This window comes from Meleagris gallopavo, chromosome 1, assembly GCF_905368555.1.
Source record: "Meleagris gallopavo chromosome 1, MGAL_WU_HG_1.1, whole genome shotgun sequence".
Lineage (NCBI taxonomy): Eukaryota > Metazoa > Chordata > Aves > Galliformes > Phasianidae > Meleagris > Meleagris gallopavo.
The window spans coordinates 168,108,580-168,129,802 of NC_139404.1; the positions used below are offsets into that span (position 1 = coordinate 168,108,580).

The 21,223-nt window shown below is 41.0% G+C and overlaps 1 protein-coding gene across 8 annotated transcripts in view; it reads right to left on the reverse strand.

Annotated features, from left to right (window-relative positions):
- ATP7B (ATPase copper transporting beta) overlaps nt 1–20,511 on the reverse strand; it is a 33,108-nt gene extending 12,597 nt beyond the window's left edge. For 3 of the 8 annotated variants that reach the window (XM_010728774.4, XM_019612125.3, XM_010728770.4), the window contains exons 1-10: nt 16,472–16,844; nt 9,863–11,090; nt 8,238–8,474; nt 6,966–7,129; nt 5,862–6,023; nt 4,254–4,330; nt 3,713–3,887; nt 2,908–3,141; nt 2,622–2,713; nt 2,354–2,481 (exon numbers count right to left, since the gene is read on the reverse strand). In XM_010728774.4, coding sequence (XP_010727076.1) covers nt 2,354–2,481; nt 2,622–2,713; nt 2,908–3,141; nt 3,713–3,887; nt 4,254–4,330; nt 5,862–6,023; nt 6,966–7,129; nt 8,238–8,474; nt 9,863–11,090; nt 16,472–16,720 — 2,746 coding nt within the window. In that variant the 5' untranslated portion in view covers nt 16,721–16,844. Of the gene's footprint in view, nt 1–2,353; nt 2,482–2,621; nt 2,714–2,907; nt 3,142–3,712; nt 3,888–4,253; nt 4,331–5,861; nt 6,024–6,965; nt 7,130–8,237; nt 8,475–9,862; nt 11,091–16,471; nt 16,845–20,263 lie in introns of those variants that run through there. The other 5 variants (XM_010728776.4, XM_010728772.4, XM_010728775.4 and 2 more) reach the window with 4 other exon arrangements.
- Between the last annotated feature and the right edge of the window lie 712 nt (nt 20,512–21,223).

The window sequence follows — 21,223 nt, forward strand, 5'->3', positions numbered from 1 at the left end:
TCTCTAGGTTTATTTTTGCAGCAAATGTCTTAGCAGAAATATTTCAGAGGGCTGGAGCACCTCTCCTATAAAGAAAGGTTGAAGAAACTGGGCTTGTTTAGCCTGGAGAAGAGAGGGCTCTGAGGAGACCTCATTGTCGCCTTCCAGTACTTGAAGGGAGAGTATAAACAAAGAGAATGACTATTTACATGGGTTGATAGTGATTGGACAAGGGGGAATGGTTTTAAACTGAGCCAGGGGAGGCTTAGGTTAGATATTAGGAGGAAGTTTTTCAATCAGAGGGTGGTGACAAATTGGAACAGCTTGCCCAAGGAGGTTGTGGATGCCCCATCCCTGGAGGCATTCAAGGCCAGGCTGGATATGGTTTTGGGCAGCCTGGTCTGGTGGTTGGCAACCCTGCCAACGGCAGTGGGGTTGAGACTAGATGATCTTTGGGGCCCTTTTGAATCCAGGCCATTCTATGAGTCTGTGATTTCTGGCTCTTCCTTTTCAGCCTGCCAGAGATCTAGGGCTCTTCTTCTCCCACCTCCAGAAACAGAACCCCTAGCCTACAAACATCAGTGCTCCGTCTTTCTATCAGACAACAGGGCTGCGCCCTGATGTTTGAGTGTACCCTAGTATGAATGAACAGTCTCTAATCCCAGATTTTTATAAAATAGGCCATAGTTTCTCATGTCTTCACTGAAACTTTGAGGTGTGTAGAAAGGGAGGTCATCTTTCTGATTGGCTATGAAATGCATCACATAAGAAACTGTCAAAGCAACAGGGCCACTGTAAGAGAAGAGAGGTAATTTGGGGGCACCTCAGATATAGGTTTGCGAAAAACCAGGGAAGATTTAGAATAAATTTTCTCTGCATCTTAATACAAAAAGTCTGTGATTTGGCAGAGCTTGAAAATCACGTGACCCAGGGACTGTGAACAAGACAGCACAGCTCCTAAAGCTACAGAATTTGGAATCAATATACAACATGGAGATGGCTCAGCCACCACTGGTTTCTGTGATTCTGTTTAGAATGCAGGACAGAAACTCGATCTTATGCTGTATGCTTTTCTGCTTTCATTTCCTCATACCAAAAAAAAAAAAAAAAAGTTTAGCATCATAATACCAGCAGGTAAAGTCAGCATCAGCCATTTAATGCATTGCTTCATTGCTGAAGGAATTTGGGCAAGGCTTTATTTTGTTAACTAGACAATAATCAGTCTAATCTTCTAAAAACACAGTGAAGTTGATCAATCCTCTAACAAATACAGACTGCTGCTTGGAAAAACACTACGCTGCTTGGTGTGGTGTTCACCATGAACCTCAGAGGCTGGAGGTGGGTGGAAACCATAAACTGCTCCAGAACAAAAGAGCCCAAACATTTGCATTATGGAAATCCCTCTTTGTCATTTTGCTCTGGATATCCGAGCTGCAACTTGTCCTGGCCTTTTGTCAGATTAGTATCAAAGGGAAAAGAAGTTTCCTTGGTCCTAACCCTCCAGTGTGCCACCCCTCAAAAAGGTCAGAAAGAGATCCATACTAAAGGGAACTTCTAGAAATTTCCTCCAATTGGTAACTTTGTACAGCCACGGGAGTTTGAGAAGCCTGTCTCCATTGCCACTAATCTCAGTTTTCAAAAACTAAGAAACTTTAGTCTGGAGCAAAGTCCACATTCTCACACTGTTTCTTCAAGAATCTCTACAAAACCACTATTTTCTTCTCTTAAGGTGAGTGATAATGACTGGTTCTCCTAAAATTAAGGGTGTCCCTCTTCCCCAAAGTAAATACATAACTAAATCAAGCAAGCTGATCACAATGTGAAGTTTTTAGATCCTTCAACTTATTTACAAGAATTACACAATCAAATAAATCCTAATTATATTTACAAAATGAAATGGAAATCTCAGAAACTGAAGAAGTTCTATGACTCTTAATGAGCACCAAGTCATGAGACTTTCTTTCGCTCTCCTTGCTCCCTTGGCCGTCTTTGTTGGAAGCCCTATCTGATATCTATGTCTATGACTTCAACACCTCAACAATATTTCCTTTAGAAGTCACTACTGAAAATGTATCTTCTCTAGAAATATATTCCATCAGAAACTTCCACCATATCTCTGGAATACTGACCATAGTGCTCAGCCTTTGCACATCCCATCAGTACATTAGTAGAAGAGATCAAATTGTGCTGAGATTCTTCAGTTTTTTATATATGCAGATACAGGATTTGGATTGAAGCTCACAGAGGCCAGGAAAAGAGCTCATTAAGATGGGAGGTTATTTAGACAACACCTTGTGCTTTGTTCTGTTCTCTTTTCATGTGAGAAAAAGTTATAGAAGGTTTCACACATTTGCACAAGTGTAAGGGAAGTTACCAGTAATGAGAGACTCGTCTGCCATAGAATTGCCTTCAATGACCTTCCCATCCACTGGGAACTTTCCACCTGGAACAACCTTTACAATATCACCCCTTTGAACCAGTTCAACAGGTACCTGCTCCTCTCTGCAAAAGATAAAAATAGAACAGACTGCTCATTTATGTCATAGGCTTCAAAGTCATAGTAATGCTTTCACAGTAACTGCTTCAAGTCCAGTCTGTGCACCCAAGTAGGCTGAGTATTTTGCTTCATGAAATGTAAATACCTGATGATAGTGTGGTCAGGTCCAAGAGTCACCACAGTGGCTTCCGTGGCTTGGAGAGATATAAGTTTAGCAAGAGCTTCTGAGGTCTTACTCTGAGAAACAGAAAGAGATGTTTGAGATGTACAAAATGTATAAATGCTGATGTCTGCTTAAGGTGAACAATGAACATTAAATGACAGTACTGTAGGCTACTTCACACATCTGAAACATCTGACTCAAACTCATATGAACAGTTTTATTCCATTCTCATTATAAATACACAATATTTCACGTGAAGATGAGTTACCTTTGCTATATGTTCAAGCCATCTCCCAAGGGCAATGAATACAAACAGCATTGGAGGAGTGTCAAAGAAAGTGACAGGGCTTTTCTCTGCCTTTTCAATTATTGCCACCAACAGGATCACACATGAATACACGTAAGCAATTGTTGTGGCCAGTACGATAAGCACATCCATATTGGCTGCCTTGTGCTTCAGTGACTTGTAAGCTTGTATGTAAAAATACCATCCACCAAGAAACTGTTGGTGTAAGAGTAGACAGACACGTATTAAGATCAGAGCAGTGAAAGCAAGGAGTATGTAATACCACCAATAGAACATGCAGTAGATAACAGAAGGGATGGCTGTTCCATCTGAGTTTTATTTCAATATGAGTTTAGTGGAGAGGTCTACTGGAAGTTGAATCCCTTGTTATCCTCTCACTTGCCCTTACTTGCTCTCTAAACAGCTGTGCCAGCTAAATTCTGGCAGCCCTTTTCCTAGAAATGCAAAATAAACAAAGCTGGGAAGTTGAAGGGATTTACCTATAATTACCTAAACAGTTTGCACCTGATCAGGTATTTATTTGTTTTAATATTACCTTCCCCTCTTGGAAATGCTACTGGCACAACAGTGGCAGGAGTAAGTGCAGTGAACAATTAAGAATTGAAAATTTGCAAAGAAGTGTCATTTCATTCTATGTAGGTGTCACAGACAAGAGGGCAGGTATAATCCACTAAACCTTCCCATAGGTCTTCTATCCTTATCAGATCAGATTACATAAATGGGAGATGAACAAAAAGCAAACCTCCAAGAAATACTCTGGACATACCTGAACAAAAGTGCACAGGACAAAGAAGAGAAGATTTAAAATAGATAATCCAGGAATGAGATTCTGCTCCAGCACCATAGCCCCGTGGTGTTCGCCGCCAGGTATAAGCATATAAATCATTAGGATTAAGACAGGAATACCAAACACAAGGCTGCACAAAAAAGACTTCCTCCACCTGAAAAGCAAAAGCTGTAAATCCCCAGTCATAGCACACCCTGCAGTACTCAGGCCAAACACTGTGCTGACAATACAGAGCTAGGGGTATTAGTGCTATTCTAACACACGGCTTCAGGATATTTGGGAAAGAACCAAAACATCAGGACAGTTTTACTGTCTCCTACATATATAAATGTATAGTCGTTTATCAGTTAAAAACCACAACTAATGAAAGCAGTAAAAGTATATGAACCAAATTGCAAATCATAAAATGAAATATGTTTTACACAAGAATAAGCTAAATTAACTAAGGAAAGTGAGGAGGGTGTGTTGCAAGAGATGATCTACATATATTCGTTACTGAGAGAGGAAGTGAAGTACTTACTGCTGTATTTCCTTTCTGTGATCCAAGTTATGTGTATTTGGAACTCTTCTAGACACAGAAGCATGAAAGCCAATTCCCTTTTTTTTAAAAGAGGAGGGAAGATGAGTTACTTTTGATTAGACTAACTATATTACTTAAACTTAAATGACACTACTTTTAGATGAAATGTCAGAAAAGGACACTGCTCCACATTTTATAAATGCCGTCTTGTTTATTTTCAGATCCTCAACAAGAGGGTATATCAGATAGTACTCAGTATGTGGACTGTAAAGTACTTGTGTTATCCATACACCAACACAGTCATAATTCAGTAAGTGTTCTGACTTCCTAGGCAAAGGCAGCTCCCATTGACAGCTACTATTCTGTTGCTCTCCTCCTCACAGCAATTTTACACCCTTTAATCCCCACTGGTACAATGGATAGATGGATACGATGGATAGAAAACATCACAAAGAAAGTTAAAAATGTATACAAGCTACCGGGCTAGTAAACCTTGCTAACATCTCCTTAACATGGCAGTTGAATAGATGCATCTGAAGTTGAAAATCAAAAGTTACCAGAACCAGTTTAAACCTATAAAGCTAACTGCAGGGGAAAGCTATATATATACACATATGTACGTTTGCAAGAATCCAGTTATCACTGACCCTTTCATGTCTTACTGCCTTGCAACCACTCCTCCCCCCAAAATTAATCTTAATAGCTGTATTATGAGATGATCCTGTGGCAAGATATACCTCGAAGAACTGGTCTACCAGTCTGAACAGTCTACTACTTATACGTTGATCACTGCTGCCACATCAGCTCTGCAGTGCTGAACAAAATACTCTGAGGGCATGAAAGGAAAACAGACTCAGCCATTCTCCTGACTACTTTCTGTGTGTGGTTCATCCAACAAATTCTCTACCCTTCTGCTGAAGCAGAGGAAAAAGTTTTATCGACACTTGGGCTACAATAATAGCAGAATTTATGATCTCTGCTGTTATGGGTAAGCCAGGATATGTTTTTCCTTCCATGACTCTTGATTGAAAAGGTTTCTCTCTAAGTAGACATGGGAAAAAAGGCCAGTGTTCACAGAGATTTGTAATGCTCCTGGTATGAGCAGGGCTTAGCTCCCTGCTGCTACACAACTTCTTTCATATCCTCTTTCAGAGACAAGAGAAATTAGGTTGTTTTTCTGTTGTTTTTTTTTTTTTTTTAAGTATCCACAGTTTACTGAAACAACTGGAAATCAGAGACACATGATTCTACACTTTTACCAGATACAGATTTAAAAAAAAAAAGTGGGCTTGTTGGATTTGTTTTTATCTTTTCGTAACTTTTGGGATGTATTTTTAAAGCAATAGATTGGGCAGACTGGGAAGCTATGCACTTCTGTGCAGCACAGCAGCTTCACCATATAATAAACACCATACATTACCTGTAAACGTCAGTGAAACCTTCCAAATATCAGCTGCTTTATTTTCTTAACTTTATAGACTTGTAGAATCATAGAGTGGTTTGGGTTGGAAGGGAAACTTAGGATCACCTAGTTCCAACCCCCCTTCCATAGGCAGGGACACCTCCTTCTAGATGTTTATAAAAAAATGTTAATGTTCTAACACCTACCTCAATTATTTTTATAATATCTCGAGGTCCTGTAATTTCAGGATCAAACTGGATGTGAGCTTTGCAAGTAGCAAGAGCAACTGAGGCGTAGAATATGCCGTTTGTTCTCATAAGTTTGGATTCAATATTGTGAACACAGGAGGCACAAGTCATCCCCGTAATCTGAAGTAAACACAGTTTTAGGTACAGTTAGCAATCTCTTTTCACCATTGGTGCTAAGAAGGTCCACTACGTCAGCCATTTTAGCTTTTGCACTCACAATGCAGTGTTTAAGCAAGTTTTTTTGTTGTTGTCATCACTTTTAATGAACCAAGTATTCATCCAATATTTGTTAAAGAATTGGAGATACTGTTACAAACATACCAGTGACTGTTCAAACTCTGCAGGCAGTGACACAAGGCCTCAGCAGGAAGAGTTTATAGAGCTGTCTTAAAGGAAACAAATATAACTATCTAATTCTATTATTATAAAATTCTGCAACAAACAGTTATATTCACAACAGCTTATTTGTACAGCAGCACCAGCACATTGCATTTACTGTACAGTTAACATAGCTGCTGATAGAACTATATTAACACTGCCTGAGTCAATATACATGTGAGCACGTTTAACATCATCATCTTAATTCAAATCTCTTGGTGGCTTCAGCACAGCACATTCCCACTTTCTGACCTCTTAGCATAACTGCAGAGTGTTGTTTTCTGTCTTACTGTATATAAACATAAGAGAAGAAAAACAGACTTTCAAAGAATCTGTCCTTGGTATGAACTATTTAATAATTTCACCCAACGTTCTCAGATCTCTATACAAAGCCCCTAACCTTCTCATTAGATGTTCGAAGACATATATTCCCCATTTCATTTCCCCCTGTTACAGAAGCCTATTCTATACTTACAACTATTGCTTTTTGTTTCAATGTCTTTGACAGGTTCTTCTGAGACAAATTGATTTTCTCTTTCTAGCAATTAAGCAAAATGATCATCACTAGACAGAACTGATCTGTTGAGGCCGTATCTCCTTAAACAAAAGCACTTGCAAGAAAATGTTTCTTCTGAACCTGACATAACCAAAATCAACACACAATTTGAAATATATGTTACTTACAAGCAGCTCCACATTTCCTTCTATTTCTGAATGATCTTCTATGACAGTGGCTTCAAAACCCAAATTCTGGATCAACTGTGCTATTTCAAGAGGCTGTATCAAGTCAGGCTTGTATTTTATCTCTGCTTTACCTGCCATCAGTGCTACCAACACTGAAACAATACCTGCAGCAGCAGTAATAAAGAATGTTAGATAAAGCAGTTCAGTTTGAGAGGAAGAAAAATAAAATATCACATGTGATTTTCAATGGAAACCGTAGCAGCTTAGTGTCATTTTATGTCTAGTGATCTCTCTTCTGCCTCCTCCTAGCATTGTTTGCCAGCACAGCAGCAAAGTTTTTACTAAGATGCAGCCGTACCAAAGTTCCATAAAGCAAAAAGAGGAGCTACAACAGTTAGATGGGAAAAAAGGCTAAGGTCAGAGACAGAAAGGAAGTTCGTGAGCAATTTCTGCACTGCTCTACCCTGGCCTTCTTAAGTTTGCAAAGCCCTAACCAAATCCCACTGGATATTGGGCTCTCTCTCTTTTTTTTTTTTTTTTTAATCTAAATTTACAATCAAAAAGCAAAGCATAGAAGTCACAGGTAACAAAGCAAATTGCTAGTAATTTATTTTTTATATCAGTGCAGGGAGACCATGCATTGGGAGAGTACAGACACAGGAATCAATAAGCAATACCCAATTAAGGCATGCTGACATGCATTAAAGCAGGCAATGCTGATGCTTGACTATTCATGCTCTGTATGGCCAGTCTGCAGACTTCTAACCTGACAAAACTTGCTGTACCTAAACTAATATAATTATCCAGGCACTGGAGCCACACATTTATTTGTGCATGCTTGTGCAGATGTATGCCGGAGAATAAGCCTCATACCACACATGTCAGAGCTCTCAACAGCTTTGAAAGTGATGGAATGCTCTGTAAAGAAGCAAGGCCCTGAGAACAAAATAAGAACAACTTTTCTGTTCTTGTCTTGAGCCTTATTTCAGGGAATAATTAAGGATGGAAAAGACCATTAAGATCATCTCGTTCCATTACCTCTCATCCTAATTTGAAATATTGATCATATTCCAACCACTTACTATTACAAAACAATTATGTCCATCGTGTAGGCTCACTAGACAAACAGTGATGTAATTAGCTTTATAAAGAAAATATTAAGTCTGTTTAACCTCAGTATGTTCTACCACGGCCCCTTCCATTGAGCATACAGAATACCTTTTCCAACCAGCAGTCCCTGAGGACTCATTATTGGAATGTCAAATTTATTACCTTCTTCTTTCTGCAAATTTCTTTCAATGGTAGACACACACGATGCACAGGTCATGCCAGTGACTTGTAAAAAACACTTCTTGGCTGTTGCTCCGCTGGGTTGGTTTGGCTCATCAGGGTGAGGGCTGTCTGGAAGTGCATCGGAGACACAACCCTGGTGAGGAGGCTCTGGGACTCGAGGCTGCGCTGCGGTGCTACTGGCATCAGGGCAATGCTTGTATTCTCCTGCACCAATATCTTGAATAAATGCACAATAAACTGAACAAATACCAATTACAGAGCAATAGGATGATGCAAAACTACAAGCAGGTTACAGCAATCATGCAAAGTCCCTTATTTGTTTGAAGGGTGATACGGTAATCTCGGTTTCTTGGTGGAAGAAAATGATAGGTTGTTACTATGTATATAATAAAACACACTCACCTGCACTGCTTATATGGCCACTTAACTCTACACAACTCCTTGTCACTTTCAGAGGCCAAGTGACTCCCTCCAATCACAGTGCCTAGATCAAACAGCTACCTTAATCTGACAGCTACCTCTGCTCAATAAAGATACACTGGTATCTAGAGGGTCTTTATCCAGCACAGAGTACAAGCCAGCCCTCATGTTCATCTTGTCTTTGTTACCTTCTACACAGCTCATAGCACTTGGTCCCTAAAAGGGAAAGGAAAAGCTTCACAACAGGTTTCTCTTTATGACACAATAGTTATTATGCAAGTACTGCAAAATGAGCAGTGGAAAGATTTGCTGCACTCAGACCTCAACTCATACATCCCACAGTGATCATCTTTGCTCTCTGCCAGATAACAGCATCCAACAAATAACCCTCCTGGCTATAGCAGTGCTCTCAAATCATCTCCCTAAGACAGAAGAAGGTTTGTGCAAAAGAGCAAGGGTTGCTTTTGAACATGTTAAGCACAGACGTTCCTCTCCTTTTCCATAGATAGGAGCTCTCCCACCAAGTTATGAAAGAAACAAATCATAATTTAACATCATACACAGGCTCCTCATCTGTAGCTGTTCCACAGATTCAGAGGGATTCGATATGTGAGAGAAACGATTGGGTATTTGGGGTTTAAACCAATGCATTCCAGGTATACCACATCCGTATCTTAAAGGAAATTTGTTCTGAGCTGAAGCAAATAAATACTGCTGCTTTTGAAATTTGCTAGAGAGGAGATTACGCACCATAGCAACTTCTTAAACATTGAGCATGTGTACAAATTCCACAAACTGTGCTGTAGCTAACATGTAAAAGTAGTGTTGGCTCCCAAAGATTGTGTGCGTCTTGGCACTCATCTTGCTGACAGCAAGGCTTAGGTCCCTAGCAAAAATTCTCAAGAAGTAAAGATCAAATGATTCAGACACTAAGAAGGGATTTTAGCCAGAAAAAGATTGGTTTTAAATGAAACATCCTTAAGTTTGTATGTTTTTGGAATTTGAATTTGGAATTTAAATTAAAACAGTCAGTTTGACAGATCTCACAGCATCCTGTAGGAGGCTGGAGGAGCCCATAGGAGGAAAGTCCTACTCCAGTGGTAAGGGCATCTGTCGCTTAAAAAACATTGTACCAACTTCCAAGCCTTTGGACATGCTACCCACAGAAGACAAAACACTGTTACCTGTCAGCAAAGATGCATCAAACCCCATTTCTTCTATGGCAGCTCTCAACTCCTCACCATTCGTGTTTGCTGGATCATAATGTATGGTCCCAGTCTTGTCAGCTAAAGAAACTGCTACATGCTGCACACCTTGTCTCTGAGATATTGTTCCTTCTATGGACTGTACACAGGAATTGCAGGTCATGCCATCAATCCTAATAACAGCTGTGCACATTGTGTCTTTCAGTGGCTCTCTGAAGAGATCACATACCAAAGCAGGAGATGGAGATGCCTGGTTATTTGCTTCTGAAGTATTAGGGAGGCAAACTTTAAAGTTTCCAGGTGGAAGGGATTCAATAGCTTGCTGCAAAGCAGGCAAGGTAATTAAATTGGGGCTATACTGTACAACAGCACATTTATGCTCCAAGGAGACTTCAATACTTTGTATGCCTGGAAGAGAGGATATATTTCCTTCAATGTTTCTGACACAAGATTTGCAGTGCATGCCTTCTATATGTACAGTCACTGTAGCTGTGCTGCTGTTGTTGGCAATCAGCGGATGCAAACCCTCACTCTCGAGAGATGCTGGTGTCTTCTTGGGGTCTGCACTCTGCAGGTTCCTGACATCAAGCACACCAAGCTTCAAAGGTGCTGATTTACTCTTAATGGTGCAGTCGTACCCCAGGTTACTGATGTGGCTCCTAAGTTCCTCAGGCTGAATGATGTAAGGATGGTAAGCAATAACTGCTTCCTGGTTACTGAGTGACACCTTGATTTTTGCCACACCGTGAAGCTTCTTAATCTTTCCTTCAATGCTGGTGACGCAGGACTGGCACGTCATGCCTTCTATCCGAAGCTTCATTACTGCTTCTCTCGAGCATGGCAAATTTACAGATACTGGTGTCAACCTTTCTTCTGCTACATTGGCGTCAAAGCCCATATCCTCTATTTCTTGGCAAATCTGTTCAGGGCTTATTTCTGACTGTAGATATTTTACTAAAGCATTATTCAGTTCAAGGGAGACTTTAATACTCACAACACCCTTAACTTTGGAAATTCGTCCTTCTATCGACTGCACACAAGATTGACAAGTCATTCCCACAACATTGACTGCAACAGTGCGTTCCTGGGAAGATGATGAGGGCATGGCTTCAAAGGTCTCCTCGTAGCCCATGTTGTCAAAAGCAAAATTCTGTTTCATTTCAGGTTCCAGCGCACAGCTAGGAGGAGAGTCAGCATTGGACAAAACCTAAAGAGCAAAATAAAAATAAAATGTGTGCATCCTTATTGCTGTAAGCAGCAATATTCCATTTAAATGTTTCGCAGCATTGATTTACACTCGGAATACATTACCAGTTAGCTAAAGCAAAATGTTCTCAGCAGTCCCAACCCGATTTATCTATAACTGAAGCATTCTCACCATGCAGCCTGAGTTCTGCTCTTCCTTGCAGACTGCCACCTGCACAGAGGCTGAACATCCCTCCACAAACATGAGCAGCTAGCTTAGTTTCCCCACTCACTATGAAAACAAAATAAAAAGTCCACAGAAAACAGATTCAGTAATTCCCTGAGAGCCTGAAACCAGGCAGGACCAGCTGCATGCTATCTGCAGAGCTGTACACATGTGCACAAGGGTTTGGATTGTCTGAACCTATATAGATTTTTGAAGTTTAAATCTACAAACAAAGATTTTAAAAAACATACATGTATGCAGATGCTTCCACCATCTTTTAGTTTCATCCACCCCTTTTAGAGATCCTGATATTGAGCTACAAGAACCCACAGGTTTGATCCAATACCAGTCTTCAGGATGTGATAGCCATTACTGAAGTAGATTAGCCCAAAGTAGACTATGCATCAATCAGATCGTGGTCTGCAATACTGCAATTCTATGGTTCAGTACACTCTATTCAATTGAAAAATGAAGCATTAGTGAAAATTACAAAGGCAACATATCTCACAGATGAGGTAATCAGAGCATAACTCTGCCATCAAAGGACACTGCTGACATCAAGTCATGAGGAAGACACAGAAGGGGAGGAACAAGCTCAAGATTGTTGGGTTTCAAGGAAAAAAAGGTCAAATTTCATTACTGTTACTTAAAGTAACTTTTTCTTCTAAAAATTTAGATGGAAGCTGCTATGACAAATCTACTAACTTGCCTGTGAAGCCATAGGCCTTTTATCCCTTATTAGCACCTAATGCTGGGCATTACAGCAGTGAAGGGACAGGAGGAGGAGTCACCAGATCAGGCTCAACAATATTAATCTCATTTCTGCTAAAGAGAAGAAAACCGTCTTCTTGGTACAGCACAGATGAGAATTACTTAGGCTGCTTATTAACACTAGACTGCACCCAATCCATTTGATGCAGTATTCAAAATCCATTAACTTGATTTTGTTTCATGCTTAGACAGCCTGTGAATAATGATGACTGGGTCATGACCAAAATGAAAAAAAAAATTAAACAAAAAATTTGTCTTCTCTGTGCTGTATTTATTAGAACAGGAGACAATTCCTAGGAAAAGCAACTGCTCATAAACAGACAGAAGCCATCGCTTCAGTTACATGCAGCATTCCTCTGAATCTCACCTTCAGGTGAAGGCAGAAATGGGCTTCCTGAAGTGCCCGTCACCTTCTGTACTGAAAATCAGTTCCCTGAGTCTTTGCCATGAACAATTATGGAGGACTGTAAATAAACTGAAAGCAAATGAGTCTTCAGTCTTGACTCCCATGAGTTGTGCAAGCTTGGTTTACAGAACCACATCATGGTGGAGGCTGGCAGGGCCCTCTTGTACTGACTGCCCACAGCTGGACCCATTACTTCAGGTGTGGCCTCACCAGAGCTGAGCAGAAAAGAAGGATCACCTGTGTTAACCTGCTGGCAGTTCTTTGCCTAGTGCAGCCAAAAGTACCATTAGCATTCTCAGCAACAAGAGCACGCTGCTGGCTCACATTCAGCTTGGTGTCCATTAGGACTCCTGGTTTAATGCCGCCAGTCCAGTAACAACCAGCACCCTGCCGCAAAACCATGCAGCAGTACCTGGGCTCACTGCACGCATAGCACAACCACACAGTGTGTCAGGGGCCATGTGAGTTTCATTGAGGCTGGCCCCAGAAGAGTGGGTAATGAGAGACCACAGCCACCAAAATGCCACAGGTGCTCAGACCAGCCCAGAGCCACAGCAAACACCTTCAGCTTGCAGCATTACGGCGCAGCTCCTTGCTATCCTGGGGCAAGCCTGCCCTCTGTGCCTAGCTCTGTCTGATGCTTGTGACTATGATGCAGGGATGCTGGGGAAGAGTTAAATGGATTTTAGCCCACTTTGTCCCCCTTACTCTTCTACACCAAGCAGTGTCTGGAGTACATTGCCCTCTTTTTGCCCTTCCTTCCCAGAAGTTGCTGAAATCCTCAACATAAATCATAGAATCATCAAGGTTGGGAAAGACCTTCAAGATCATCTAGCCCAACCATCATCTACCATCAGTACTTCCCCACTAAACTTAGTACAACATCTAAACATTTCTTGAACATCTCCAGGAATAGTGACTAAACCACCTCCCTGGGCAGTCCCTGTCTTCAAAATAAAACATGAACAGTTAATGGTTCCCATTTAAGTGCACAGAAGGCATGCTTTTTTCCTCTTATTTGTGCCTTCCCAGTTTAAGATAATAATATAATAGAATCACAGAATTATAGAACGTCCCAAGTTGGAAGGAACACATAAGGATCATCGAGTCCAACTCCTGGCTGCACACATGGCCCAACATGTGGGAAAAGGCCCATTTTTAAAGGGAACTGTCTCTCATACACCATATTTTAAATGGTGCTTAAGACTCATTTATTTTAATGTCTGTCCTGAGAAGCTTACTTCAGAACTGTTCCTTGTCTTCTCCTACCTATCTCTTCACCCCCTTAGAATCTAGAAGAGACTTTGGCCATGGTGGGAAACGCTTATCTTCACAAACACCCAGCAAAGCAGAAGCCTAACGCACTACAGGAGCTCACTGTGTGCATTTACTTTGGCTCAGATGACAAAGGCATTGGTGTGTTGCATTTTCTGATGAAACAGCATGAGAGCAGAGTGACATGACACAAGCATCCTTCTTGCCTGCTCCTGTCCACTGTGCTTCTGGCAGCAACTTGTAGACAGAAAACAAGCATTATCACACGTTTTACGTCCTTCATTGCTTTGTCCTCTGCCCCATGCTCACTAACCACTTCCATTTTTCTAGGTACCTAGAGACATAAAAGCAGTTCAAATTCAATTTATAAAAAGACTGAAGGGAATTTTCTGCCATCCAATCTTTTGAAAAACATGATAGCAACTACTGATCCTACTGTTTTAATGCAGTTAGTCACAGAAACACCAAAACTTGACCATCACTTGACACTCTGCATAAAGAGCTGTCCCAACTTCTTGATGAATAGGTGAAAACATTTTGTTCATCACTTAGCTAAAACTGGTGGAAGGAAAAAGGAAAAAAAGCCCAACCAACTCCATAGCTCCCTGAGCATCTCCCTAACTGAGATCCCCCACGGCTCCTTCCCAGGGCTGGAGCTGCATTCCTACCTGAGACATCCATCTCCCTGTTGCTGACACACTGCTTCTTGTTTCTCACATCCAGGTTGTACCACCTCACCCCTTGCAAATCCTTGCCACAGTTGCCCCTCCTGTGCCTTGGATACCAATTTTCATATCCTGAAATTAAAGAGCCAGGTTTCTCCTCACAACACCAGGCTGTCAGCAGGCAGGGACACAGGGCTTGGCCTATTCAGCAAATTCCTTTCTGCCTCTCCCTGTCTGCTTGCCCACAAACACCAGGTCTCACTTAGCCTCTCACCGGGCATATCTGAAGGTTTTGAGCTGCTCTTCTCCCCATACATCCTCAGGCTGAAATCAGCTCTTGCCCTCTTAACTTGAAGCACCCAGCTGCCAAAGAAGGGCCTCATCTATGCTGCTTTTTCACCTTTCCTGCTCTTCTCTTTCTCAACCTGCTGATTCACAGCGTAGGATTCAGGCAGGCAGTAGCACACTACTGGAAAGCCACGTGCTTTTTAAATACTTCAGATGCTTTCCCAGTTTGTTAGAGGTTGCCAGTGAACAACAAAATGAGGGCAGAACAGCCTCAGGAACATCAAAGGTCCACAGTGTTTAGTTTCATGCCTACAGAAGCATCATTTCTAGGTGGCAGGAGGCAGAAATTCAGTTCCCTTCCTTCTTAACAAATCTCAGCACAGCTTGCCCATCCATCTTGTTAGCACTTTCTGTTTAACTGGATCAGGCTTTAAATGCTTGTTCTTCCTTTCCCCTTCCCCTCGGGGAGATGAACGTGTCAGCAGTCACCTATGTTAGCATCTACTTCTAACATGGCTTTGTATTCACCAAATAATTCTTTTATGCTAAAAGAGGGGAAAAAACACCCTCCCCAACTGGAAATTGTGAAACAGTGAAAATATTATTTCAAAGTCACACGTTCCATTTCGGAGCAGGATTCTCTATCAGACAGAAGATGGAGAAATGTTTATACACTTGTTGCTGAAATTATACCATATCCACACACTATATTTGATAAACTTTAGAGACCCAAAGGGGTGCTTTTCAGTTAAAGTGAGCTATATAAATCATACTTGGTTTAGTGGGAAAAAGAAAAACCTTCTTGCAAATTGATGGCTTCTAATATAGAATTAAAACAAAGCAAAACACTTTGTGATGTTCCTGGCTGCGATGGGAGCAACACAATATACTGCAAAGAGCTGAATATAGGAGAGAGATCTCTTGGCAGAATAAAGTTATGTCATGACTGTTTTACAGCAAGCATTTACAAAGTGAGAATTAACTAGAGACACACAAAGCCTTCAGGTACAGCCAGTCTGTCTTTGTTGTTGTTTCTTTCCAGTCTGACTCTAACCATTTAAGCCATTCTAAGTATACGTTGTTTCAAAAAACACAGTATTTGTTCTCAGAGTTTGCTCTCCTTAAACATACAATTAATCCAAATTATTGCAATTTGTAATATTAACTTTTAAAAAGCAAAATCTTTTTTTTTATAATAAGCCTCAAAATGTTTTTATCAGCATCAGTGTTCATGGAGAAGAGGTCTAAAAAGATCAATCTCTAAAAGTATAACTCTGAATTAAAAACTAAATAAAACATTGCCACAGATACATTTCCATGAAGTTTTGTTAATGTCCACCCAGTAGTTATAAATAAATGACTTACCTAAAATTATGACGTTTTAATGTTTCTGCAATTTCTGTGATTCCAGAAAATAACCCAGCACAAGCACTCGAGCAATTCAAGCATTCAAACAATCACAGTTCAAAAGGAGAAGCACTCATTTGTTTCCCTACTAAGAACCACCACTCTATACTATCAGGTGGAGCCGAAAGAAAACGCTCATTAGCTAATGATATAGCATACCTCATTACCATTTGCTTTCAAAGATTAATTTCAGAGACCTCAAAGAGGCACTGGCAGTGTACTACTTGTTAGAGGGCACGGAGTCATGCTGAGGATTGAAGCGATTCACATACAGAAGGTTTAGCACATCAATATACAATCCACGTCCAGCACATTTAGCTTTAAATTCTCCATTTCCCTCCCAACACACGCAGCAGCTCACCGACCTGCCTTCCAGTTGTATTGACTTCTGGCATTCCCATGGAGTTACGCTGCAAAACTTTCTCTTCTTTCTGCAAGTTGCTGCTTGCTTCTAGCAGAGACCCTGCTTTGGACCCTTCACCAATAATCAGTAGTTCAGGCACATCGTGAGCTGCCTGCTGCTTTCGAATGGACACCAGGGTTATGTTTTTGTTGTTCAAAGTAGCTAGGCAGGACAGCTCCCTTCGCATTTTATTGTCCAATTTTCTCTCCATTATCTTTGCCGGCTTTAAATATCTCAACTCCAAAGGAAAGCTTTAGGAGAGAAGCTATTCAGTGCCTTATCAGCAGCTCTTTTTTCAGCTACTTTTACAAGGGCCTGGGGAGTTCTCATCAATGTGCTCATTAGGCATGCATAATGAAATCCCAGATGTAACCTGTGATCTTTGTGTACACTGCTCGCTGCACTCAGCTACCTCCTCTCTCTGCCAGTTTCAACGCTTCCCACCAATTGGCATCCCTTGTGCTTACCAAACTGCATTCAGTGCTGCTAATCTTTGCACACGGCATTGTGGCCAGCTCAGCCTTTCACAAGCTACTCAAACATGACCTGTGTGCAGCAAGCCGGTGCATAATTAACTCAGTCAGGCATACCCACAGTTCCTACAAAGGGCAACGTTGCTCTTCCCCTTCCTTTTTTCCAAGGATTTCTTGGGTGAAATATGGTGCCCGCTCACATTTTCACCATGCTTGTGGTTATATCGTTCAGTAAGATCCCTAGACTGAAGGTCTTTCATTCATTTGGAACAGTCCTTCATTTCAGAAAGGAAAAAAAAAGGAAAGACTGAGTACAATACTTTCGCTTTTTAAATTGTACCTCCTTGCCATCACCAAGCTTAACTACCAAATAAATAAACAAACAAACAGAAAGCTACATCAGCAATTAGTGCCAGGGAAAAAAAAAAAAAAAAAAAGGGTTATTTCCTTGGGCAAACCCAGTTCCCCTTGGTTCCTCTCATCAGCTACAGGAACGTCTAACTTAGCCATACACAACAGGTACCACTGGAAGCATCCACAGCCAAGCTGGGTATATTTTCCTGAGAGTGCCTGCAGCAAATTGAGAACATTCACAGCACTGTTCTAACACGGTGAGTGGGACCTCAAGTTTTCTGAGCCTTCAGTGGAGCCATCCATTTCTAAAGATGCCCCTAAACAGGTCCCTAAAGAATGGCCACAAAGGGAATTTATACACTATGGTCAATCTACCGTCAATTCACACCCTCCCTGAATAAGCAGTGACCTCACTGCACAGGCAAGCCTTAAAATAATTCCCTTACATTTAATCAGAAGCTCTTGGATTTGGAAAACATCATCAAATTTACTCCCATGCAGAGATGAGCACACGGGATCAACATCTCAGGAAACCTGAGGGAACACACATGGTGCTCCAGCTGGCTGGCAGGACAGGTCAGATTCTTTCCACTTTTACCTTCACATCCCTCACCTCTCTGCCACAATTACTGATTTGAACCAGTTTTGAAACAAGAAATGGAAAGTCAAATTGTTGGATTTACATGAAAATATTTTGTTGCAATGTCTTTAAATACTAGAGCTATGTCTCCATACCACAGATACAAATTTAAGTTGAAAATCTGTTTTTCTTCTTTCTAAAACAAATCAACTCTCTGATCCCAAATCAAAGACACTCAGAAATTCAGCTCGGAGTAATAATTCTACACAACGGAAATTTCAAGTTCTAGAATGTCTTAGGGAACAGAAATTCCAGTTTTCAAATAGCTGTAAGGTGAGTACTTGGTCCATTCACCTTCGATAATATCATTATTATCATTCAAAACATCCCAAACCCTACCTAGCTTGTTTCTGCAAGTAACTGGTACTGATGAGATACCATGCAGTGAAACACGCTGTATAAACATGGTGTTGTTTGGTGTTTTTTTCTCCTCCTTTCAGGTCCACCCCATCAAAGCTCAGCTTTGGGTGAAGAAATAGATATTTATTCAGTACCTTCTCCCCAGTTCCTCTCACCCATACCTTTCCCCCCTAGATTCTGAGCAATTCTGAAGTAAAAATCTGTTTGTTTCTAGAAGCAGCACAGACAAGTTCTTACTGAGTGCCCCCACAGTTCTTTGGCTTCAGCACAGTGCTGAATGCTGATGCAGAGGTAGAGACTAAGGATTGTGTTTTGAAAGTAGATAGAAGTTTTCTAGCACTCTTCATGTGAAAAGGAAATAAGATATATTTCAACAAGTCTAATGCAATAGGATGTCAAACACCTATTTAGCCGAGGACTCAAGCAGAGATAGAGAGTAGTGAAGAATGAAGTCTGTGGAGTTGAGTTACCAGCACCAGCCCTTGGATAAGCAGTGCCAATCCCAAAGCAGAAACATCCAAGAATCTTGTAAAACAAACATTTCAATTTACCTTAATGGAGGTCCTGCTTGATCCCAATCCCTCTACAATTCTCTCGTGGGCCAGGAGGGAGGTTGGGAAGGCACTGCTGCCTGTCTCACCTTCCAACAGCAGCACGCCCTGCTTCCAGGCTGGGTTTTGCACAGTTGGGCAGCTTTACCAGGAAGCATCATTCAGGTGTGGTAGTGTGGGATTTAGATGGCAGATAAAAATACCTCTGCTGCTTTCACAGCTCTTTGCTAGTGCTGGGAGAGATGGTTTTGTTTATGTGACAGAAAATGCGAAGCATCCAAAGAAAACTAAATCCCTTTGCCTTAAAGCTTTAAGAGTTCATAAAAACATAAACTTTCTTCTTTATATAACCTGCTACTATCAGAGAATGCATTAAACACATAAAAACTACAGGTCTACATGCAAATGCTGCTTCCTGTGTGAATTCATCCTTAGCTTTATAGGATGATTTGTCCTGTGCCTAATCCCTCAGGCTCCTTGCGGTAGGAAAGCATCTTAAAGTATTCTTAACAGTGCCAGCAAGATGAGAAGCTTGGGTTCAAAGAAAGAATCAGTGGCCTGGAGGCAAGGGAGTCACATTGCCTTAATCTGCCCAACAGACGAGAGGAACCAGTTGGAACACCTTCATATCACGTCAGCACAGGGGTGGACTTTAGCTTTTACACACTATGGAAATCACTGTGAAATCACCATTTGAATGTAAAGTTTATAGTTTTTCTACTTTCCTCTAGAGATATCACTTCAAACCACCATAACAAAACGCACCCAAACAGTGACATCAGGCTAAAAACAAAACAACTCCACGTCTGACTGTATTTTGGGTTCTTTTCAAACTGTCTCCGCGATGCAGCCAGCTAAAATTATTGAAAATTTCCCCCCATCCAAGCAGAGCTAGAATGACTTTGGGTTTGGCTGCAGGAATTGGAGCTTCAAGGAAAAGGAAGAGAAAATAAGTTATTGCAAAGCTTGTAGTAACATCACGAACAACAGTCATTTTCAGTCACACTAAACAACAGCTGGAAGCTTGGTCACATTCCTGGTACAAACCACGTCCTTGAGTTTTCCAAACTAACTGCCAGACTTACTGTAGGAGAAAAAAAAGACCTTTGTATCACTTAAGCGGGAACAAATTGGTCTGTTTTCCCTCTTTACCAGCATTTGCTCTGTTTTGTGCCATGAAATCAGGTGGATGCCCCCTTGGGTACAACGTAAGCAAGCTGGCAGCCAGCAGATCCCCAAGTGTTTCTGTAGTCTGAATGGTACACATATCCCTCAGCAAACAAGGAAGTGTGATCATATGTAATAGCATTTCTTATGCTGTCAGAAATAAAATGAAGCCTTACAGAACTCTGAAACTCAAGGAATCAAATCCATACCTGCCATGAATAAAATTGCTTAAGAGTTGACGACCTCATTTCAAATCAGTTCAGACTTTGGCTCCAGTTTTTCAGGTAGCAGCTTCAATCTTCTCTAAATATTTAAAAACAGTTTGTTTGCTCTAAACCAGCAGAAGTCAGCGGAGAATCTCTTCGGTAACAGGGCTCAGAAATGCAGACTCATTTTTTGATTCCATGGCTTCTTCACAATAGCAAATTGTGTGGACTTAGTACTCTGCTCTGCTTTTAGCAGAGTTGATTTCAGTACAATAATTTCTGTTATCTGTATTTATACTGCAGGAATTTGTTTTTAAGAGCCTAGAAACTACCAGGCTGATCGTATTACCCCCGGAAAAGACACACCTTTGGGGGCAGAGTTTAAGTGCAAAGAACAATCACAATCTGCATAGGCTAATTCAAGTCCAGATCTGCAGTAACATTCATCCAGGTGTGTGGCAGAAATTGTCAGGCAGCTCCGCTTTACAACCAGGATTTTCACTTCTTTTGAATGCAGAATCCCTGAACTTCCCATTGAATAAATGAGAAGACTGTCTTCTTTTGTTTTTAAAGTAAGCTGTTGTTTACCTTGTTACAGGCAAACTAATAATAGGCTCTAAGATGCCCTGCCAAACCTGCAATTAATTTTTTCCTTAAACAGATCAGGAATGTAAGCATATGTCTTCAGTGCCACCCAACTATTCATATGTTATGAATCTGTCTCAGATGTAGAGCTCACACTTTGGAATTACTATTAGTTCCCTTCCAGCACCTGCCTCGTCATTCTTGTGGTCATGTTTGATGGCCTCAAGAGAGAGATTTCATTTAGATGAGTCACCTGACACTGTGTAAATAACACAAAGCACATCATGGTGAAAGAAGGAAGGAAGGAAAGAAGGAAAGAGAGAAAATTAAAGAAAAGGAAAAGAAAGAAAGAAAGAAGAGAAAAGAAAGGAAGAATGT